At 38.7% G+C, this 24,675-nt stretch overlaps 1 protein-coding gene across 5 annotated transcripts in view; it reads right to left on the reverse strand.

Annotated features, from left to right (window-relative positions):
- Ift80 (intraflagellar transport 80) overlaps positions 1-24,675 on the reverse strand; it is a 110,204-nt gene that overhangs the window by 34,632 nt on the left and 50,897 nt on the right. For all 5 annotated transcript variants that reach the window (XM_031374067.1, XM_031374071.1, XM_031374068.1 and 2 more), the window contains 4 exons: positions 23,769-23,858; positions 22,377-22,514; positions 9,941-10,120; positions 2,379-2,497 (listed from right to left, as the gene is read on the reverse strand). In XM_031374067.1, the coding sequence (XP_031229927.1) occupies positions 2,379-2,497; positions 9,941-10,120; positions 22,377-22,514; positions 23,769-23,858 (527 nt within the window). The remainder of the gene's footprint in view (positions 1-2,378; positions 2,498-9,940; positions 10,121-22,376; positions 22,515-23,768; positions 23,859-24,675) is intronic.

A 24,675-nucleotide genomic window follows, 5' to 3' on the forward strand; every position in this document is an offset into this window, starting at 1 on the left:
GAAAAATGTCCTTGTAGGGATGGGGTGGAGTTCAGGGATAGAGTGCTTGCCTAGCATGTGTGAGGCTCTGGACTCAGTCTCCAATACTGCATAAGAAAGAGGAAAAACTCCTCTTAGCCACAGCTGTAATTTCTCACAATTGAGACCTAATGTAAATGTAATGGAAATATAAACTCCCTAAGCTATGAGACTAAAAACAAGGAGGCCTTCTAATCCTTACTTGAAAAATTAAGCGAGAATGCAATGTGCCACTCTTCTGTATTATTTTCTTATACTTTTTTATTCTTATAAATTAAGTATATAACATGTTTATTTTTTAAATTATATACTGTAAATAAAGAGGCAACAGTAGTTAAGAACTTAGAACCAAACTTCAGCTCTTTAGAGGTTAAATAATTTAACCTGGGTTCAGGATACTTATTATTCTCTGTATTCTCTGTGACCTTTAGCTCTTCATCTTATAAAATAGGAATAGTAGTAACAATAAGCATAAAAATAGTATAGTGAATCATTCAACCAATGCTAGCTATTATTATGTAAGTCACTAGTTTATGACGTAATGACAGACTTTGGTGAACTGTCTCAGCACTGTGTCATTCCTACAGCTGCTCCACTGTATTTTCCTTTCATAAATATTGAGATTTTGTATCTTCCCATATATCTCAACAACCAGAAAGGAGAGGCAGCGTTAACTCAGGAAAGAAGACAGTCTTATATGGTACAATATGATGAAAATAAGATAACTAAAACGTTAAATAACATAACATCGAACAACCCCAGGATGTTCTTGTCACTACCACCAGTAAACTAATCCCTTATTATGGATTTAGCTAAGTCATAATTATCTACAAAACAAACAAAAATTTAAAAAGAACTTGCCATCATTTTCCTTAACCAAATATAAGTTAATTAATCAAATACACATCTACATTAAATGATATTTTTCTTCTATGTTATACTCTTTTCCCTACATTATAGCTGCTTGGTTTAGTATCTTGGTTGATTTTTCCTAAATTACCAGTATTCGTCCTCCTTGTCGTCTAAGCAAACAGTTCACATAACACTGAGCTACTTCCTTCTCCACGCTCAGCTCTCTCTCCTACTTCAGGACTCCTGAGGTGGCTGCAGGTTCTGATTAGCTGCAGGTGTATACATATTAGGTAGGAACTGGAGCATGTGTCAATGAAATTCAATATTGTTACATTATGAATCACTGGCCCTTAGGATAGCAATGCAATACTATACTTTATATGCTTCAATTCATTTCTTTATCCAAAGTACTTGCTAAGTGACTACCAAATGTTGCGCTAAGCACTGGACAAAAAGTCTCTACCCCCATATTTATTAAATGATTAAACCAGAAATACGTTGTAATATAAAAGCAAGCACAATTTTTTAACGTCCTTAACAAAAATTCCTGAGGGTATGAGTGGTTTTTTAAGTTTTCTTAGACAGTTTTTTTGGGTGGAGGGTAGGATGTAAAAGCTGGCTTATACTACTTAAAATAAGGATTTTGGAAGTTGATTATTAAATATGGCCACTGCCTAAAAATAAAATTATATAAACTTACTTATAGGCAAATTATGTTCAAAAGAAAGGTAAGAAATGTTCAGGACTCATCCCTTTAGCTTCATTGCCCCAGCTTATATACACTGCAAGTTATTTACATCTATGGTAACAGGTAGTGGTAACAGTACATACTGACTGCCATCCGGCATCTCCTCTCCCATTCAGCAAACCCACACTGATAACATTGTTCACTGTAGACATCTTTACATCATTATAATCACAGACTGTAAATCGGGTCGCTGCTTGCAGAAAGCTCCTTGTGCAGTGTTTATGAACACAGCAATACCAGGTGTGTTTTAGGTTTCCAGGCAAGTTCTTGGTACATTAATTATCATTCTAGTAAGAAGGACAATGAATGTATTTTTCACTGTTTCTGGACAGCTCCAGGTGCTGTCATCAATGCATTTACGGTTACTATAATCCATGTCCTTACTGAATTCTTCCAGCCTGCCAGCTATCCTATGTTACAGTAAATCTGCTGGCTCCTCAGTTATCCTGAGCCCTGGACTTGGGAGTTAAGACTCTACCAAAGTCTTCAGAGCTGTAAGGAAACCACATCACACAAAATGTGTCCAGTTTTAAAAGTGAGCATTAACCTTTGACACACAAACTTCATTACCTCTATTTTCTTGCATATAACTTGGGGGGGGGAGGGTGTTTCCTCATTTCCTGGTCTGAAACATGGTGTTAATCAGTATGGTTTTGAAAAAGTTAAGGTTAACATAAACTATGTTGATATGAAAACCTGAAAATAAATCTCTCATCACTGACAAAACCTCTGGATTTTCAGGAAATGCAAAGGTGCTTACGAGAACACATAGCACTGGAGAGATGTTGAAACAACCAAGTGTGCGTAGTTCAGGGACGCTTTAATGACTCTGTCCCGGAACTCCAGCAAGTCCACGGCATCGTTGAGAACATTGCGAACCTAAGCAAGAAAACACAAGGGAAAGAAATGTCAACAAACAACGTTTTTAAAAAGAAATCTAAATATTAAAAAGATAAGTTAGCATGACGTTAATATACATGAAAAATTCAATGTGCTCTTAATTAGCTAATATATAAAAAAGAAATGATCTAGGCATAAACTGATACACTTTGGCATAAAAATCAACTGAGAAGGTCCAGTTACAAAAAAAAAAAAATCTCTTAGAAATAAATAGAAAAGACCTATAAGGATTTCTCATCTTCATGCCAAACTGAGCAATGCAGGAATGGGATGAAGTTAAAAATGCCCCAGCACCGAAATGCAGCCAGAGAGAGTGACATATACAAGTTGGAAAGAGACCATATGATTTCTGTCCAAAAGAGTAAGAATAGCTCTTTTTTTGTTAAATTTTACTTCAAATTTTAAGTTCTAAACAGAGATGATTGCCTTAAAACTCAAAAGTGAAGGAGATATTGGTTTCATAAAAGGAATGTAAAGCCTGTATAGGAAAGAAGAAAAGTGCAGAGAGACAGGAAAGCACTTCGGTGTGAGAACAGGTAGTAAAGAAGGCTAAGAAGCAACTGGAGCTGGGCATGGTGATGCAGGCCTTTATCCCAAGCATATGTGAAACAGACAGATGGATCTCTGTGTTAGTGGTCAGCCTGGTCTACAGAGTGAGTTCCAGGACAGGAAGGACTACACAGAGAAACCCTGTCCCTCTATACCCTCCACACGCACCCCCAAATAAGCAACAGGAAAGAGGAAATTCAAAACACTTCCTAGGGAAGAGAGTAATCCTGCTCTATGCATGATCTCCTACAGAAGGGGGCTTGAAATTGCTTTAATCTGACATGAACCAACTAGCACCCACTGTCCTTTACATCTAGTTATTGGGTTCCTAAGCTGAGTCCTGACAACCAGTCCATCACCACCATTATCTTACACCGTTTTCAAGGACTTGAGCTGACTTGTCCATGCTTATTTTCCTCTCTTTGTTATCCTGTTGGTCATTCCCCCTGGAAGCTAACCTCCTGCCTACACTCATTAGTTCTGAGTCTGTGCAGTGACCCCTAACCACTGAAAAAGAAGCTCTCTGGAAAGAACTGACATCAGCACTAACTTCACTGAGCCTTCTCTAGGCCCACTCACTTTCATGGAGAGTTCATAATTTCATTTTCTTTACAGTCGAATAAAATTCCATTGTAAAAAAAAAATCTTACAAATATTTAGAGCAGACAAGATTGCAAGGATTCTAGCATTTGGTCACATTGGTCAAAAGTTTTTAAGTCAATGAACAAACTATAATAAATCGAGAAAGAGGATGGATGGCTCAAGCTCTCTAAGCTCTGGGTGTGATGAAGATGCATACGGCAGCAGGCATACCATGGAGTGAGGAATCAGGAAGACAATGCAATGACACCCATAGACCAGTCACTCTTTGGGCCCTCCTCTAGACAGTATCATTCTTCTAACGATGTAAAGCTTTAGTAAACAATTCAATAAAAGGACAGGAAGTCACTCTTCTAAGTACGGCTTCAAATTTCTGTGTTGAGTGTTTATGGCCCTCAACTCCTGTTGTGGGGTCCTCAGGAAATCAACGCATGCTTTAAAAGAGAGGCCCTTGCACTCTCAAGTGAGGACACAGCAAGAGAGTTCCAGCCATGAGACAGTGTACCCTGTTTGGACACCAAATCTACTGCCTTCTTGGTCTTGGACTTCGCAGCTTCTAGAATTATAAAGGAAAAAAAAATCTTGTTTACAAGCTACCAGGTTATGGTATTCCATAAGGCAGCCTGATAGCTTGGCAAGCTTGTCACATATCTGTTCCCCAAATATCATCATGACATGAGCCGGCAAATATATATTCACATACACTCTTTGTTACAGCATCCTCAGTCCTAAAATCCCGTCTCAAAGATATGTAAGCCAAACTATAGAACACCACCTGTGCAGGCTGCTTACAATGGCACACAATGATAGCAAGACTACAAACAGCCTAAATGTCTGCCAGCAGTTTGATTAAACTGTGCATCCACACATGCTGCATAGCTAGAAAACAAAACTCATAACTAAGAAGGGGCAATACAAGATACAGAACAGCATGTTTAGTATGCTATCTTCTGTTGCAGGATTTTCCCTGTCCAATTACACTAGGGCAGCAGGAGGCCTGTGATTGGACAAGGAAAAAGGAGGTGAGTTGCAGAAACAGCGTCTCAGGAGAGAGAGGAAGGCCAAGATGGAGGTGGACATGAACCAGCAAGTAGTTATATCATAAGGTTAGAATAATTGGTATAAAGCTTTTATCATTATTCAATTGGTTCTGAAATTATTTTATTGTATTGGCATCTGTAAATTGAGAATTTAGCCATACATAAATCTGTTTGGTTAATTATAAACGTCACGAGTTTTGATTTACTTGGTTACTGGAATGTGGGACTGCTGATTACAGGGGTTTATGGCAGAACGGGAACTAGTGGCTCCAGGGACAAGTGAGGCAGACCATGCGGGGCTAGCTGGAGAGACTTGCCGGCAGCAGGAGCGCAGGAAGCCTGCCGAGAAGCAGGAGCACGGAGAATTGGTGGGATCATTTTTTAATAATTCCCGCAACAATCTTCTATCCAAAAATGGAAGGATGTTTACATATATGGACATGCTTGCATTTTTAAAAACAAAAATATTTATTAGAACTCAGTAACATTATATGAATAACTTTCTTATATATGGAAAGTTAATGACTTGGAGAATCAAATTTTTCTTTTAAGAGTAAAAACAGCAAATAAAAACTAAAATCTCTACAACCTTAAACATGAAGTAGGACTTTGTTAGTATAAAGTCATGATTTACTTCTATGTATGAAAACCAAATCCATTTTGTCTAGAAGTTATAATCACTCAGTATCAATGAATGCATGGAGCACCTGAATTTCGTCTCTATATAAGCAGGCCTTCTAAGGCCTTCTGGAAAAACGGCCGACTGCAACGGTGGCGTAGCAGACCAGATAGGAACAAACACCTCAGCCATAAGAGCCAACTAAGAGGACATGGTAATTGCTCTTACAATAACCATGGCAAATCTCTTCTATGCTGAATTGGAAGGTATGCCCATTTTTCTGTCCAATGCAGGGCTGCTCTCAATTAGTCTCTTGATGCTTATCACCTTATATGTGTCATGAGGAAATGCATGGACTATCTTGTCACCCCAGAAAGCAAGGAAGCCACTGAAATCACATCAAAAAAAGTAAGAGCCATTGGCTAAAGACAAAACAATTTGAGCTTTAAAGAAAATAATGATGTCAGTGGATTGAAACATGTCAAAAACGTTGAAGTTGGGGCTAGAGAGATGGCTCAGTAGTTAAGAGTACATACTTTTCTGGCAGAGGATCCAAGTTTAGTTACCAGCACCCATGCTTAGATATCTAACAACCTGTTCTAACTACATGCCAGGTGATCCAACACCCTCTTTGGGCCTGACAGACACCCATCATAGGCATAGGAACACAAACATACAAACACATAATTTTTTAAAAAGTTTTAAATGTTAACATCTGCATGTTTATAAAGATAATGTCAACAACACAAAAGAAAGCTCACTGGGAGTTCTAGAAAATTGGCTCATTATTCAAAAATTTATAAATAAAGGAAAATAGTTCAGCATTTGTCTCATTTCTGGGGAACCATATAGTTGATAAGACTAAATCCTTTCCAGAAAAACTCTAGCTGATAAAGATGGAAAATGCTGGAATTACAGTATAAGCATGTTGCAACCTTTAGAAAGAGCAGGTTCTAAACAATTACAGTCAATGGCTTCTAAACACACTTAGGTAAGACCCCTAACGGGATCCCTTATGACAGATGGATCAGGCTTGCTATATCTGGTCATAATGAAGAATCTTAACACTAAAAGACAGACAAGCAGACACCTGTGCCCTTTGAAGCAACGCAGCAGGAAATGCGTGGCATCACCCTACAAAGTATTTTATAAATACCAATACTCAAAAATAAATTTTTGAGACAAGGTCTCATGTATCTCCAGCTGAAAATGGTGACTGGGCCTTCCCACCTAAATTAACCTAATCAAGACAATCCCGACAGGCATGTCCAGAGGCCCAGCCACCAGGTGGCTCTGAGCCACAGAAGCTAGCCAAAGCATTACTAGATGCCCACTCACAGGAACTGAGAGAACACGTCCCAAGAATTTTTTGGCTTTTCATGTAAGAATATAAACTATCCCACACACCAGCCCTAGAGGTGACACAGCTTTCAGAGGTCTTGATACCACTGGGACATAAGCCAAGCTGGCTATGGATGCTGGGCCAGCTCTGCTTCTACTTAAGCTGTCTTGCCACAGCATGGAGCCAGCTACCACACACCCTGCAGCCCAGCCTCCCCAGCCAAGATCCATCATCTCTATCTCGGTCTCTGTGTCTCTGTCTCTCTCTGTCTTTGTCTCCCTCTCTCTTTCAGGAGTGGGGGGTGGAGGGGGTCTACCTAGAATCATGTATGCTTTGATTTCCCTTGGGAACCCACTCCTTCCACTAGTCTCAGTCACTAAGTAGTTCAGATGAAACTGACATTTTCCCCCTCTCTCGCAAATGCATTTAACCCAAGCCAAGCATGTGAGTCTGAAAGCTTGAGCTTCTGCTGGAGTTATTACAGGAAATGAACTGTCTGATGGACTTGAGCTGGTAGGTGCAACACTGGAACTACCAAAGCCACGAAATGGAGACTACCTTTCTTAAATTGAAGCCACTTATAGGGGAAGAAGACTGAAGAAGGACATGATGGATCCTGTTGACATTATTTGATCTACGGCACCAATAATGCCTCCACTTTATCTCCTGACTTTACATAAACCAGTCAATTTCTTCATTTTCTAATGTCTCACCTTAAATCAATTTGTATTAATGTATGGAGTAGTTTTAAGACACCTAGGAAGTACATTAGAACAGAGAACAGATTAGTTTTATTTGGTGCTGTGTCCTCATTGTTTAGCCCAGCACCTGGAAAGCGTTATAACTCATAAACATCCAATGGATAAATAAGGGATATTACTAAGAAAGAATACTAAGTGGGTCCAACTCAACAAGTGTGATGTTTTATAATTACATAGAGTGTAAAACCCTTGTTCTAGAGACAAAAGGGACATGTCAATCCAGCCCATGGGCTTTAGCTCAGAAGAGCGGCTAACCTAGCACATTGAGTGGCTAACCTAGCACATTGAGTGGCTAACCTAGCATATTGAGTGGCTAACCTAGCACACTGAGTGGCTAACCTAGCACATTGAGTGGCTAACCTAGCACATTGAGTGGCTAACCTAGCACATTGAGTGGCTAACCTAGCACATTGAGTGGCTAACCTAGCACATTGAGTGGCTAACCTAGCACATTATGAGGCCCTGGATCCAATCAGTAGCATCAGAAAACAAAACAAAAACAGCACTCCACAGATTGCAACCTGAGCAGTCCAACAAATTATGTGGCTTCCCAAAAAAACAAAGGTAAGAAGAAATGAAGAAACAGAGCCAGAAAAAAAGGAAGAAAGAAAGAAAGAAAGAAAGAAAGAAAGAAAGAAACTAAACCCATTACAATCATTTGAATCTTGACTTAAAATTTAAATTTATAACAGGAGACATAGGAAGATTTGAGCATTTTGTAGACAGTTTATAAAATTAAAAAATTAGTAGTAGTAGTGTATGAAAATATTAGGGCTGGGCAGTGGTGGTGCACGCCTTTAATCCCAGTACTTGGGAGGCAGAGGCAGGTGGATTTCTGAGTTCGAGGCCAGCCTGGTCTACAGAGTGAGTTACAGGACAGCCAGGGCTATAAAGAAAAACCCTGTCTCAAAAAAATCAAAAAAAAGAAAAAAGAAAAAAAGAAAGAAAATGATATTATGGTTATATTAAAACAGAGATGCCCTATGCTTAAGCTATAGATATAGAACTTTTTATAGATAACAGTACAATGTAGGAATTTGCCTGAAACTCAGGGTAAGTTGGAAAGCAGATGAGGCTGTGGATGGGGCAGGGTGGGTCCCCAGCTGATGCCTACTGAGGCTAGATAGTAAGGATATGGAGATTCTAGACACTAGTCTCTGCTTTTCTTTAAAAAAAAAAAAGACATTTTCCAAGTAAAATATCCAAAATAAGCAAATAAAGCAAAGAAAAATTCTACTGAATCTAATACTTAGTCTAGGGATCATATTATCAACATTTTAAATTTTTGATACTTGAGCTAACAAGGTTAACCTTTTAATTAAAGCCACATGACTATGAATACATAAGACAGAAGCAACTGATACAGATGAGAGGGTGAGGAGAAAGTAGAGCTCCTCCTCCTTTGGCAGAGAATCTTCACAGGGCAAGAGTCCCTGCACAGCAACTACCACGTTTCTTCAGCTGAATTTTGATGTCTGTTGGACACTTACTCTATGCAAGGCACTAAGCTAGCGCTGGCCTAACTGAAGAAACAAAACAGAGAACACAGTACCCAGTCAGTCCTTGGATGCTTACAAGTGACCCACTGATGCTCTCTGATCTGTACACATTCCCTCCCTTCTCCCACTGACATATCCTATTTCCATGTATTAAACTATAAAATATTCCACTTCAGAACTACACAATAATCCCCAAACATGGCAGCTGGCATAATACATATCCCCAGACAGAGGAATAGGATGACACAGGAGCAGGTCATTCTGCCTTTCCTACTAACTTGCCCTCTTGCAGGTTCTAAGACTTGGCAAGTTTCTGACCTTTCTCTGAAACAGCTCGAAGGCCCTTCGTGCACAGTGACTCCACAGAAGTGCTTAGTGACATCCTATCTCTAAAAGCAGAGGGACATGGAGCAGGGTCTGCACACAGCAGGCCAGTGGAGTCCCCAGTCCATGCTCTCTGGAGCAGATTTTCTTGCCTTGTCCCTTTTCTCCACAGCTGTCTGCTCTTCCTCAAACCTATAATGTCATGTAAAACTTGCATTCCATGATGTGAATGGTGGTAAATCTGTCTGTTGTCACAGAGGCCTCAGTCAGAAACCCAAACATGAAAAAAAGTTCTCCTCCCTTACTTCCTAAATCTTTCCCATCTTAACTTGCCTTAGCCAATTCTTAAAAGGCAATTAAAAAACAAAAAACAACAACAACAAAAAGGTTAATTGAATTCAGCCATAAAGAAATAGTCCATTAGGCTTGCCTTGGATCAGCTTTATCCGTCCTTCCTCAAGTCATCACACCCTCTAAATGCTTCAAATGTCACTAGCCTGTGCTATGCTAAGCTTGGTAACTACAACATTCAGAAGCTTTCAGTAAAGGGTCTTATTCCGTCATGACTAAGTCAGGTACTTCCAACCATGACTGGATGTTTATGAATAGGCAAAAGTGACCAATAAGGATAAATCCCTGCTCTGTATAAAGCAAAGCAGATTTACTGGACTCTGGAACATGATCATACCTGCATGGTCCTTCTCTTCGTCAGCGTTACTTGAAAATTTTTCCACTCCCAGCGCTGCTCCACCACATGTGCAAAGACAACATGCCCATTTCCACAGGCTCCCGCAATCTGAGTGCCATCAATAGACCACGCGATATTAAATATGCTGCCAGTGTTGGGTTTCTCTAAAGCATATGACCACTAGATGGAAAAAGAAGAGAGTGAAAATTGATTTATTGCCCCCCCAAATGAGAACTTTTAAACTGGAGACATATTACATATTAAGATACTAAAGTTATTTTTGAAGGAATGTATTTTGTGGGCATTTATAGCTTTATTTCTTAGAATTTAAATGTTTTGCAGTAAAGCCAGTGGCAGAAATATGTGTCTCTCCTGGAACACACTAATTCCATTAAGGAAGGTATTGACGCCTTAAAGTATGGTTCTCAACCTGTGGGTTGCAACCCTTTGGGTGGGGATCAAATGACCCTTTCACAGGGGTCACATATCAGATATCCTGCATATCAGATCTTTACATTATAATTCATAACAGTAGCAAAATCACAGTTCTGAAGTAGCAATGAAAATAATTTTATGGTCGGGGGTGGGAGAATCACCATAACATGGAACTGTACTAAAGGGTCCCAGCATTAGGAACATTAAGAGCCACTGCCTTAAAGGGACTGCTTCGTTAAAGTCCACAGACACACAAAAGCTCTAAAGCTGCTTTCAGATATGATGTAAATGCTAAATGTCCTTTATGCTTGTGAATTAGTGCCCTCCCTCCTCTACATGAAACCAATCACTGCCATTGTTACGCCAGGGAAAAAATGTATTTCTATCTGAAATTATTGGAGGTCTTTTTCTAGTAGAATTATAGTATACATAATGAAAGATACAGATAGAATTTTTAAATTATACATTAGAAACACAGTAAAACAGTATATGAAATAGCCCAAGAACTGCCAAACCAAACTGCTTTAATGCAAATGATTCCTTTTAAGTAATAATGTTGAAAACAGTTTATTAGAAAATATTTTACTCAAAGGGTTTCTATACTCTTTTTAAAACTTCTGAGTATAATATTTCTAAGAATGTCACTAAAAAACTACAGAAAAAAATCATCAAACATTTGTTACACATTCTGAATCATGAAAGTATCAGATGCACAAGGCGAGCTCCCCTTGCTGCTTTCAGAATGGAGTAGGTAGAACCCCTTGTGGGAGTCTGTGACCTGAGGATCTGTGAAGAAATCAGCAGGCAAAGTGTCCAGGTCAGAAGAGTCATCTCTGTGCTCCAGAAAGCTATCATTTGGCAGCCTGTCTCAGACACTTTGGGTTATTGTTTTGCAGATGTAATATAATTTTTTCTAGAACGCTTAATTTACTTGACTGAACTTCCACATTCTCTTCCTATTCTTCCAACCTTATAATCAAATTCTATCTTGCACTTTGCTGTTGTTCTTTGTTAGGTTTTTGTCTTGGCAGGAGGATCTCTCATTCAAGGCCTATCTGGACTACATGTCGAGACTCAGGTCTAAAATAAACACATAAAACAAATTAGCCACCTCAAAAACTACCATCAAAATTACTGACTGGGTCACCAATGAACTAATTAAAATGTTTTACTAATAAAACCCTTTGGAAGTAAAACAATGTAATCAGTCCATAAAGTAATCCACTAAAATGAAACATTTCTACAAAGCCCCTCTATATGCTGTGTTAATTTTGCTTGTTTATTTATTTAAAAATGTACTATATGTGTATGGGTGTTTTGCCTGCAAACTCATCTGTACAACATGTGCATGCTCAGTACACTAAGCATCCTGCAAAAGCCAAAAGAGGGCATCAGATCCCTGGCACCAGAGCTGCACATGGCTGAGTCACCATGTGGGTGCTGTCCTCTGGAAGAACAGCTCCAGTCTCTAAGTGTTGATTTTAAAAATAATGAAACTAAATTCTGTAATAGAAATGTAATTTTGAATAATTTTTTTGAGCCTCTCAATCCTAGACAGCAGAAAAGAATCCTTTTGCTTTGTGGTTTATATTTTATGGTTTCTAACAAAGTTGGTTCTTTACCAAACATGAAAATGTAACTATAAATTCCTCTTTGTCTTTCATTATTAAGTCAGAAATTCACTAACATAAAAAGGAAATTTCAGAGAGGATTAAACTAAAAAATTCTGGTAAATCTGAAATGGTATGAGATTAAAAAAAATGACTGCCCCGCCACCTTCTCATTAATAAGACGTTGCCCTCACCACCAGCTCGTGTGGCTACTATACTTGAGTCCTGCTAGCTTTATTCATATCATCTCCCTCAGCATGTCTAAAAGCATATTAGACCAGGCTTGTATTACTAGCCTAGACAAGGCTACCCATCTCTCCTCTGATACCAACATGCAAAATTCTGACATGGTACAAGTCACCTAGCTGGGAAAGACAGACCAAAAAAAAAAAAAAAGAACCTGGATAAGCACACAGAAGCAAACACAAAAGACACAAAGGGAATGCTTTTAGTTTTCTTAGCAGTCTACTTCTTGATTCCTAAGACTCATAAGAAGTAAGTGGCGCTCTCTTCTTCGCCTGCTTGCCTTGTGGGACTGAGCAACTGCTAGATGCTTGGACTTCCATTCACAGCTGCTACTGACCATTGTTGGAAAATGGACTACAGATTCCTGCAAAATCCTATGATCATCAAGAGGAATACGTCTTTCTCACAGAAGAGGCGGTACACCATGCCTAGTGAGTGAGCCCCACACCAAAGAACACAGACTGTCTTTACTAATCCTTGGTCTGCACACAACTCAGTCGAGCCAGAGGGCAGATGCTAGAGGCTTGAAGGAGGAACCAGATGCGTGCATTTAGAAATTCCACTTGCTTCCATTATCCAAAGCAAGTCACCTGGTCAAGTCCCTCGTTTGCCCACATGGCGATCGCAACCTAGCTTTTTACCATGCCATGGTATAAAGAGGACATCCATGAGGAAGCAGAGCAGTAGAGGGGCTACAGATGAAAATGGCAGACTGGATGGAGAAAAGAGCCAATGAGGCCTTCACATTACACCAAGAACTAAGCTACTGAGGAAACTTTGGAGCAGAGCCTTCAGAACTGTAAGAAATAGAGGAACTTCGCCAGTCCAGTGGCTCAGGTTCCTTCTGGTCTGTCTGGGCTGGTGCCCTGAGCAGACCTTAGGCACAAGCTCTGCAGCCCGTCCCACAACACCCAGAGGAAGCTCCACTCCCAGGTGCTCTAACAAGCCCAGGATCACAGGATCCGAGAATCACAGGATCACAGAGTCAGCTTGACTCTGAGGAGTTCTGACACAACCAGGATCACAGGAAGGACAGGCTCCAGTCAGATTTAGCAAGGGCAGGTAGCACTAGAGATAACCAGATGGCAGGAGGCAAGCATAGGAATATAAGCAACACAAACCAAGGTTACTTGGCATCATCAGAACCCAATACTCCCACCATTGCAAGTCCTGGACACACCATCACACCAGAAAAGCAAGATTCAGATATAAAATCACTTCTCATGATGATGATACAGGACTTTGAGAAAGACATAAATAGTACCGTCAAAGAAATACAGGGGAACACAGGTAAACAGCTAGAAGCCCTTCAAGAGGAAACACAAAAATCCCTTAAAGAACTACAAAAAAACACAATCAAACAGGTGAAGGAAATGAGCAAAACCATCCAGAATCTAAGAATAGAAATAGAAACAATAAAGAAATCAAAAAGAGAGACAACCCTGCAGATACAAAACCTAGGAAAGAAATCAGGAGTCATAGATGCAAACATCACCAACAGAATACAAGAGATAGAAGAGAGAATCTCAGGGGCAGAAGACACCATAGAAAACATTGACATAACAGTCAAAGAAAATGCAAAAAGCAAAAAGGTCCTAACCCAGAACATCCAGGAAATCCAGGACGCAATGAGAAGACCAAACCTAAAGATAATAGGTATAGAAGAGAGTGAAGACTCCCAATGTAATGGGCCAGTAAATATCTTCAACAAAATTATAGAAGAAAATTTCCCTAACCTAAAGAAAGAGATGCCCATGAAAATACAAGAAGCCTACAGAACTGCAAATAGACTGGACCAGAAAAGAAATTCCTCCCGACACATAATAATCAAAACACCAAGTGCACTAAACAAAGAAAGAATTTTAAAAGCCGTGAGGAAAAAAGGTCAAGTAACATATAAAGGCAGACTTATCAGAATTACACCAGACTTCTCACCAGAGACTATGAAAGCTAGATGATCCTGGGCAGATGTCATACAGACCCTACAAGAACACAAATGCCAGCCCAGGCTACTATACCCAGCAAAACTCTCAATAACCATAGATGGAGAAAACAAGATATTCCATGACAAAACAAAATTTACACAATATCTTTCCACAAATCCAGCCCTACAAAGGATAATACATGGAAAACATCAACATAAGGAGCAAAACTACACCCTAGAAGAAGCAAGAAAGTAATCTTTCAACAAATCCACACAAACCTAATTCCACCCCTTACAACAAAACAACAGGAAATAACAATTACGTTCTCTTAATATCTTAATATGAAAATTAAGATTACCAACATATCCTAATCGATTGAAATCCAAAAATATGTGGAATTAGAAATTTGTTGATTGTCATCCAATGGTCTCTCTAATTTGGTAATTGGAGAAATAGGTCCAATATTGTACACAGTCCATATACACTTTCAGCTTGTTTGTTTGTGACAGTGTCTGGCTGTGTACAACATAAGGGTCTTGAAATCTTGCTTCTCCTATCTCAGCCTCTCTATTAGTAGAATTGCTTATTTCGTGTTTTTACACTATACTATGGTTTTCAGAACAGCTTATATATTTCAAAAGTATTTATATACCTAAAAGAAATGGAGACAATTAAATTGGGAAGGGGCTTATAAGAGAACAACAAAGAGTAAGACTGAATGCTTTGCTTGACATTTGTAACTCTTGTATCAAGTTTGAAGAAGAGGACTTTATAAGTTACTCTTTCTCTGAGATGAATGCTTTTCCAAATTATCACAGCCAATGAACCAAATTCTTACCCTCACCTAATGTCTGTGCCACCCTCCAAGCAGAACCATTGTTCATTGAAACAGTTGGTGAATGACTTTATGGATAGACCATCTTAACACACACACACCATTTCTTAAATGAATGTACCCTGTTCTCTGTGGGCTGAGAATAAAGTCACTCACTCAAGTCAAATAGCTTTGACCATAGCAGGAAGTCTATATCCAAAAATCATGCCTACAATTCATTCCTTGGCACAGTGGAACTGTCAACTCTCAGCTTAGCTACAATAGAGGTAAAATTCTTTGGTGATGTGAGGGTCATTGAAGTACAGCCTTATTATAATGAAATCCAATGTCTAAAAATTGTTCTTATTTTTGGCTTGTACCACAGTAAAAGTCAAAATTTTAAGCTAAATACAAAACAAACAAACAAACAAACAAAAACACTTTATATATTTATGTTCATTTAAGAAAATACTAGTAGTGATATATTATTTTGAAATATAAAGTTAATATATATTTATAATAGTTTATAATATTTAAAATTTATATTGAGAAAAACATATGTATTTCCAGTATTGCTGTAGACAAGCATCTACATAAGACTGTTAAATTGATTGTTGTTTTATATCAAACAACTTTTATAATACTTATTTTTATTGTTATAATATTTTATAAATTTTAAAGAATATAACAAAAAGATATTGTAGGTATTGAAGGGGGTCTCTGGGAGGAGTTAGGGTACAAAAGAAACAAGAATATGATGCAATTCTATTTACTTAAAATATGTTTTTAAAATGTTAACAAATTCAGATAAATTGAAATCATGTAACTTTTTTCATCATAATGCAATAAAAGTTAAAAAAACTGCAAGAAATAAAATTCTACTGTTTATACATTTAAAAAAAAAAGGACATAAGTGGCATGTTCTGTGACAGGGACAAGATGGCACAGGATAGTGGAGTTAACAAAAGAGATGATCGTTTAGCCCTGAGCTAATAATGTACATGGGGATATGTACATGGGGACAAAGGCCCAGAAGGAGCCTTCATTTTGTAACACACCTCTGGAGTTTTGGCCCCAGAACTCTAGAAATCCACCAAAGCTGCTCCTGCGCTAAGCAAAAATGTAATAAGTAGCTTAAATTTCATTAAAATAAGCAGCCTCACTGAAAGCACAATATTCTTTAAAAGTAGCTGAGAATGCCTCTATAAAGTGTTAACTATAGGGGCTGGGGGGATGGCTCAGGGGCTAAGAGCACTGCCTGCTCCTCCAAAGGACCCAAGTGTGATCCCCAGCACCCACATGACAGCTCACAATCCTCCACAAAACCAATTCCACAGGATCCAGTGTGCTCATACAGTCTCCCAGGATACCATGTATGCATGTGAAACACAGACATACATGTAAGCAAAACACCCATACACAGAGAATAAAAAATTGTAAATGTTATGACATGAAAGAAGAGAAGACTTATTTTCTTGCATTCTCTGTTTATGCAAGTCATTTCCCAACAGAGAAATACATACTTAAATAGAAGACAATGACGCAAGCCTCAACAACTGCATCTTTTCTACACAACTCCTGTACACTGCCAGGATCCTCAAGAGCACAATCTTTATTTGGCCTAATTTAAAATTTTCAACTCATAAAATAACATGCACATAAATCTGGCTTAAGGAGACAGAAGCAGTTCTTACACTCTATGGAAGACTGGTACTTAGGAATCGTCTCAGATATTACCTCTTGAGACAAATTGCACTTTAACATTAACAATGAAAAGTCACATAAGGTCGTAAGAAAGTTCCTGCAGGTAATAAATTATTAAACCCATTTTAATTGAATGGATGAGTGAATGAATAGAAGGAAGTTCAGGGAAAATGAGAATTACAAAAAAACAAAACAAAACAAAAAAAAAAAAACCCATGTTATCTTCTGTACAAGCAATAGCGCCCCCTACTGAAACAGAAGCTAAATTGCTAGTTAATGCAGCCAAAAGTACCTTGCATCTTCAGATTTTTCTCCTTAAATCCTATTTTGTCAAATAACTAGTGTAATTCATTAACACATTCTGAATGCTTAAAATTCCTATGTTAATTTGAATCACATTTTTAGATAACGAAGATAAAAATAAAGTTTATTATAAAACCTAGAAAAATACGGAAGCATAAATCTAAAGTTAATTCCACAAGCAATTCACTTATACTATGATTTATTTTATTGTTCATCCAGTAATGTTCATTTTCCTGGCATATTTACTTTTGCATTTACTTAAAATAATGCTATCTCAGGCTGAATAAATACCTCAATGGTTAAGAACACTTGGGTTCACAACTGCCTATAACTGCCTTGCTCCAGGGGATCCACCAGTACGGTATTCTGGCCTCTGCAGGTCCCCACACACATGTGGCATACATACACACAGATTCACATAAGCAGTTAAAAGCAATGTTGTATTTTTCCCAGATTAACTTTTTGTTCTCTTTATTTATTTATTTTGGTGTGCACACACAGTACCCATGTGAAGGTGAGAAGACAGCTTAGTTGGTTCTCTCCCTGTGCCATGTGGGTCTTGGGGATCAGAGTCAGGTCATCAGGATGGGCAGCAGGGACCACAACCTGCTTAGCCATCTCAGTGAGCATTTTATACTTTCTTGAATGCATAACAGCTGTGTCCAAAGTGTCAAATTATACTTGAGAAAACCTATGGTGGCTAAGGCTTCTATCCATGTGCTACCAGGAAGGCCAGTTTCACATTTTCTGAGGAGTAAAAAATGTATTGCTCTGTCAATTTTAGATGCATAAAACTCGTTACTGAAAAGATAGTATTTTGGAGTTCTGGGAGTATTTATACTTCTTTAAGCTCTTGCTCAGATTTTTAACTTCAGAATTCTAATTGGGTTCTTTTAAAATAATTTTTTGGTTGGGTATTGTACATGCCTTTAATACAAGCACATGAGGGCAGATCCCTCTGAGTTTGAGGCCAGCCTGGTCAATAAGAGCTATACAATGGACCCTGTTTCACTGTCTCAATTTTTTTCTGTTGATTTTTCAACATTTCTTTAATTATTTTGAGCATATGGCCTTTGTGTAACAGACTAGGTGCTGGATATCGTAGGAATGGTTTTTGTCACCTTTTTTCCCCCAAAGAATGGGCTATTGCATTCTGCTTTTCAATATGTCTTATATCTTGGGTTGGGTTTTTTGTTTGTTTGTTTGCTTGTTTTTGTCTTTTGAAAACTCCGTTTTTCTTTTCTTTTTAAAACTGGATATTTGAAATGCCACCACGTGAGGAACTCTGGCTCCAGACTCCTGACTCGGTCTGTGTGACTTCCTGATGGGAACATCAGCCGTCTGCCCATGTAGAGCCTCTTCCCGACTGTTAGCCCATAGACTATTCCTCTCCTGTGTGGTAACTGAGGTCTTCACTCTTGCTATTCAACAGTCAATCAAACAGAAAGGCAAAGGCTACCCTCCAACCTCTGGCCAGTTGGCTGTGCCTGGGATATGCCTGGGGCACCAAGCACACCATCAGAAATTCTGATTTGACCTCTCTAGTTTGTGAACCACCCACAAGCCACCATCGACAGATGCTGAGTGTCAAAGTATCTATCAAAATAACACAAAGTTAGAATAATTTATGTCATACTATATCATATTCAATTTATGTCACATTAGGTGTTCTTTTCAAGAAATTCATGCCTCTTCAAGAGTAAATAGCAAAGATGTCTCTCCTAAACCAACCCCTGTACAGCTCCACTCACTACTCCATTTTCAAACCAACAGCCTCATAACCAGGCACTCTGCTTCTCTTCTGTTTTGTTCTAATCTGTCCCCACACTGACCTCAGAGTACAAAATATCTTTCAAAATGTCCAATCTCTTAAAAGTCACTACTAAAAATCAGTAACTCCCCATTGTCCCCACTATAAAATCCAGATTGCTGCCCTGTGCTAAGCTTTGTCTGGTAGACTATACCTTGTGTCTTTGTCTGGTAGACTATAACCTTGTGTCTTTGTCTGGTAGACTATAACCTTGTGTCTTTGTCTGGTAGACTATAACCTTGTGTCTTTGTCTGGTAGACTATAACCTTGTGTCTTTGTCTGGTAGACTATAACCTTGTGTCTTTGTCTGGTAGACTATACCTTGAGTCTTTGTCTGGTAGACTATAACCTTGTGTCTTTGTCTGGTAGACTATAACCTTGTGTCTTTGTCTGGTAGACTATAACCTTGTGTCTTTGCTTGGCTGACTTTTTCCCCATATCACCATTCTTTTGCCATCAAAGCAATATTTCCAATATTTGAATTCCAGTGTGCTCCTACCTTCCATCTGTGATGCTCTACAGACTAACACACCGTGCTGGCTTTCCAACGTCACTGTTCCAGCGGTTCAAAAACCTTAGAGCAGATGCTCTCACAGTAAATCAGGTCAATATGGAGCTGTCTCTGGCTGCAGGAGGAAAACACTCTAATCTTAGCCTTGTCTTTCTCACTCTGCAGCAATCCCTGAGGGGCTGCACAGAAAAGCACTACACCTTGAAGGTCTAAACTAGCCTATTCCATACAGCAATAACAGGCACATTTGGTGAATATCTTTTCTACATCAACCCCTGATAATATCCTATGCAAGGTCTACTTACCACACAAAAACTTCCATGCTCTTTCACACTCAGAGGCACGAGAGGTTCCTCTTGTCTGAACTCTGTCTCCTTGGAGAACTACTTATTTACTAAGCCACAGTTCTCCAATGTCCCACAGGGAGAATTAGCCTTCCGCATATCTTCACAGAGTTAACAAACCTCCTATGTACCACTTAACGACCGTTCTGTGTAAGTCTTATCATCTGACTCTCTACAAGACTGCTGGCAACTTGAATGCAAGTCTGTATATGATTTAATATCTAAAGCCCAGTTCTGGAACACTATCTGATGAATAGTATATACAATATAATGAACATAAAATAAAAAGAAATAAAAAGAACATATTTTTAAACTGCTAGTCTCACATCTCTAAGCAATATAACATTCAGTAAATTCAGTTTGCTTTTCCAGAATTATTAAGTATAAAAGGATATGGTGCTAAATGAAGTGAATTTGGAATTTGGTTATCTGCATAAATCAATTTTTAAAATGTTAATCAAATGACATATTAAAATGACTATGTACGAGTTAAATTATTAATAAATTACTGAATATCTACTGTACTTAAGTATAGATAATACTTAAGCTATGGGATACTATAAAACTAGAGAGTCAAAAGTATTGTACATAAAACTAAAATAGATAGTATAAAAGCATATTACAAAAATGAGTGTATATGTTCTATAGACACAATCACTTATAGATACCTGAGGTAAATCCTTACATCTGAAAACAAAGTAAAACAATAAAAAGTTTTTAAGTGATTAGATAATCTAACATTTTGATATTATAGCTGCAAAGTTATCAAAGCAACAAGTAGAAAAACACCATGACATGATAAAAAAGAACGTCAACTGAGTCAGACCTGACCATGTGCAGTTCACTAAGCAGAAGATGGAAATGAGAATGTTCCACGGAGGGATAAAGATGAAGTTGGGTGTGGTTGGTGCGCAGAACCTAGTGCTTGGGAGGCAGGAGGAGGTTAACATTCAATATAGACTGGCCTGCACAGCAAGATCCTGTCTTACCAAAAGAAAGGACAGAAGGGAAGGGGGCTAAGAAAGGGGAAGGGGAGGGAAAAGATGAGTGAGAGAAAGAAAATAGAAGTGAGAACGTGACTAACGAGAAGGGCTGAGGAACCAGTGCTCAATACGATACACAGACGCTTTAGGAGCTGTGAGGAAGTGACTGAACGTTTGTCGTAGCAACAGATCTCAAAGCTTCTACTGCCAGGCACAAGGCTGAAATTTTTTGTGATGGAAAACAAGTAACCAAAAAAAGTTATTGGTCATTTACAAAGTTCTAAAATTCTAACTAATCAACTTTGCACTCAAAGAAGGGAAGCCATAGAACAATTATGGGCTATTTATAACAAATTATCCATGAGGTTAAGGACAGTCCTGAGCATCCCATTGCTACAGATCAGGCCTCAGTGTCCCAGACTCCTCTCTGTTAAGGGCTTGAACAGCCTTCTGGACAGCACCTTTGGGAGGCAGCAGACCAACGTGGAGGAAGTCCACACACTTGGCACTCTGTACATTCCTCAAGAGGGATCATGGGACCCTGCCTGTGCTTTTCTCCCTTACTTCCTGGCTTGTCTTGCCACACACAGCTGCCTAATGTTGCTTCCCACATGCCAAAGGCGTGGAAACAAATGGTCGTGGACAGGAATCTTCAAGAGTCAAAATAAATTTTTTATTCTACAAGCTGATTTCCTCATCCATTCTTTAAGAATGCACTTTAGTAAAAATTCATTCTTCGAGAACAATGGGTAAATGTTACTAAGGTTGGCATTTGCCAGAACAGAATTCTACTCTAAACACAGTATGTCCTTGTATTCAAATACTCATGTGCTCACTTGTGCGCTCTCTTTGTCTGTCTTTCTGTATGTGTGTATGTATGTATATGCATGCTATATGCACATCTGCACATCTGTGTCAGTGTGTGCACATGTGTATGTAGGTGTGTACACACATGCGTGTATGTATTTGGAGGACAGAAGCTAACATTAAGTATCTTCATGTATGTTTTGAGACAGGATCTCTCTGACCTGGAGCTTATCTATTTAGCTAAACCACAAACCTAATGAGCCATAAGGAACCTTCATGCCTCCACCACCCAGCAGTACTGAGCAAAAGTGTGCAGCATGCTTGGTTTTGACAGGTATGTGGAGAATCAAAACGTAGGCCCTCATGCCTATACAGTAGGCACTTACCAACCACCTCTCAGCTCCCTAAACACAATCCTTAAGAAAGAAACACATATCCTTTGGGGATTTTTAGAGAATGGTTGGCTTGTTTATTTTTTGAAACAGGGCCTCACTGTTCCTGGCTAGCCTGGAACTTGCTATGTAGACTAGCTGGCCTTGAACTCAGAGAGCTGCCTGCCTCTGCTTTCCAAACACTAGCACTAAAATTAACTTTTAAATTCACTATCAGCTCCTTATAAAAATATGACTAAAATTTTATATGAAATATATTTTGATACAAAAAATAACATTTAAAGATGTGTGCTACATACTAAGTGGTCGTAAATTCAGTTAAACTGTTTTACCATCCTCCAGACTCATGCTCAAAACAAATATTTCCAAAAAGAAATAACAGAGAATATGTCTACTCTTCAGTTGCAAACCGCTACATCTCATAAATCAGGAACTGATAAGCCAGAGAGCTTGCATCAAGTGTTTTCAATGAGAACTTTTCAAAGTGCTTGCTGAGTGAGTGCTGTGTGGTACATCACCACGTGTGGCAGCATGCCTATGACTGAAACTTACCCCAGTCTTATCACACAAGCGTAAAGTATGAAACGATCCAACAGCAAATAACTCCCCATCTGGAGCCCAGGCCACTGAGGTGATAGGGTGCTCATGAGGCTGGGAACCGTACAGCACGCGGCCATAACTGTCCCAAACCTATAAAATCAAAGTCATAAATGTTTATATCATCACCACATTACTACAAAAAAGTCTGTCCTCCAATAAGACATTGAGTGAAAACTCAGAAATCATAAACATATAGAATTAGCAACCAGACTTTACCATCACACAAGGGGGACAAAGCAATATTCCTGGAAATGCTCATGCCTCAAAAAAAAAGTATTTCAGGACATGACTAAACCTGGGTTAAACATTCAACCTGCCCATTTTAAGTACTTTAAATTTAGTAGTAAAATCTGGTGAGCGTTGGTATTTTCTATAATTTCTTTTTGCCAAATGAGATTTCTATTGGCTTTCTTTAATAATTTATTTCAACTAAAGCCCCTGCAACTACAGAGACAGTAAACGGCACTGTTGGATAGAGACAGACCTCAATAGAGGAGCCTCTGCCTAGCATGTCCATGGTCCCAGCACTGCAGAAAGGGGGAACATCTTAGCACCCACAAATTATTTTATTCTGAAACAGACCAATATCTGAAACCTCAATATCTATGAGGTTGATTTTTAAAAAATATGTGAATAAAGAAATGAACTGATTTAAATTGAAACACAAACAAGCTGAACTGAAATGTTGCTGCTTATTAAGTCAAAATTTTATTATGAGAACTTTAAATAGCACTTAAAGTTGGAAAACAATTCATTCAATTATCACAGGTAAAAGACTAAAAGATTGTTTTATACACTATTGTAAGCCAAACAGTTTCCCCAAATTTCATTCTTTTAAGCCAATAGTAAGTTTAAACACTATATGATATGAAGGTCAGTTTTATTTGTCAACTTGACACAATATGTGGGAAGAGAGTCTCAGTGCGGAATGGTCTAGCAGGTTGGCATGGCAACATGTCTGTGAGACTCTGTCTTGATTACAGCAAAGGAAGCAGGAAGACCTGTCCTTGTGAGCAGCATGACTCCCGAGACTGGAAGTATTGAAAAAAAAGCACTGAGTAAAGGCCTGGGCACACTCAGCCCTCTGCTCCTGCCTGCTGCCGTCACTGGCTGCTTCTAGGCCCGTCCCTGGCTGCCCTGCAGTGATAGACAGCAACCTGCAACTGTAAGGCAGTGGTGGTGCAGGCCTTTAATCTCAGCATTAGGAGGCAGAGGCAGGCAGATTTCTGAGTTCCAGGACAGCCAGGGCTACACAGAGAAATCCTATCTCAACAAAAGGGGGGGAAGTGCACTTCGGTCAGGGTTCTGTATCACAGCACCAAGAAATGAAGCTAAGACACATACCTTATACTTACAGTCTTCACCCGCAGATAAAATAAGGTCATTCACTGAGTTCCAGTCGACTTTTAAAATGATACCGTCATGGGCTTTCCACTGAAGGGGCAAAAAGACAGTACTTAAAACTTTAGAAGCAAAATATTTTTTCTATAAAAAAAATCCTTTTTTCTAGTTCCCTTTCCTCTTTTTTTTTTTTTTCAAGAGCTGAGGGTCTCACTGATTACTGGACTCAAGTGACAGCCCTGCCACAGCCTTTCACAGATTCTTTCCTTCCTTCCACAGCCACTGTGCAATTCCTCATTTATTTCTCTGCACTTCCCATCAGGAGAGCACGTAGCCGCATGGCGTCCTTCACTTTATGCTCACATCCTAGGAACTTGCTCAGGTGCCTGAACTCCAGCTGGGAGCTGTTTGCTGCTAAAGTGTTTCAAGATTGGTGTTAGCATTGTTATAATCTATAACATCAGGGATTTTAAATCTCCTAATTACAGACTAACTTAACTCACATGAATATAAACCAAACATATACATGAAAAGATTTCACATTCCTGCTTTTGCTGTCTAATTTCATTGCAGATTTATTGGTTAGTTTTTTGTCAGCTTAACACAAGCTAGTCATTTAAGAAGAAGGAGCCTCAGTTGAAGAAAGGCTAGACTTTATAAAGCAAACCTGTGCTTTATAAAATTAGGTTATTAGTTTTATAGTGATGTAAAATTAAATTATTAATTTTATTAATAATTGATATAAATAATTAGTAGACAGACCTAAGAATAGATATATGATAGACAGAAACAAAGATAGCATGCATAGTCTATACAAAAATACAGAACATCAAAGTTTCCTTGATCTCTTTATTGCTTGAAATCTCCATCTACCTAACTTCTGACATTGATGCTTTAAAGAAAAAAAAAA

This window comes from Mastomys coucha, unplaced genomic scaffold, assembly GCF_008632895.1.
Source record: "Mastomys coucha isolate ucsf_1 unplaced genomic scaffold, UCSF_Mcou_1 pScaffold16, whole genome shotgun sequence".
NCBI classification, from domain to species: Eukaryota; Metazoa; Chordata; class Mammalia; order Rodentia; family Muridae; genus Mastomys; species Mastomys coucha.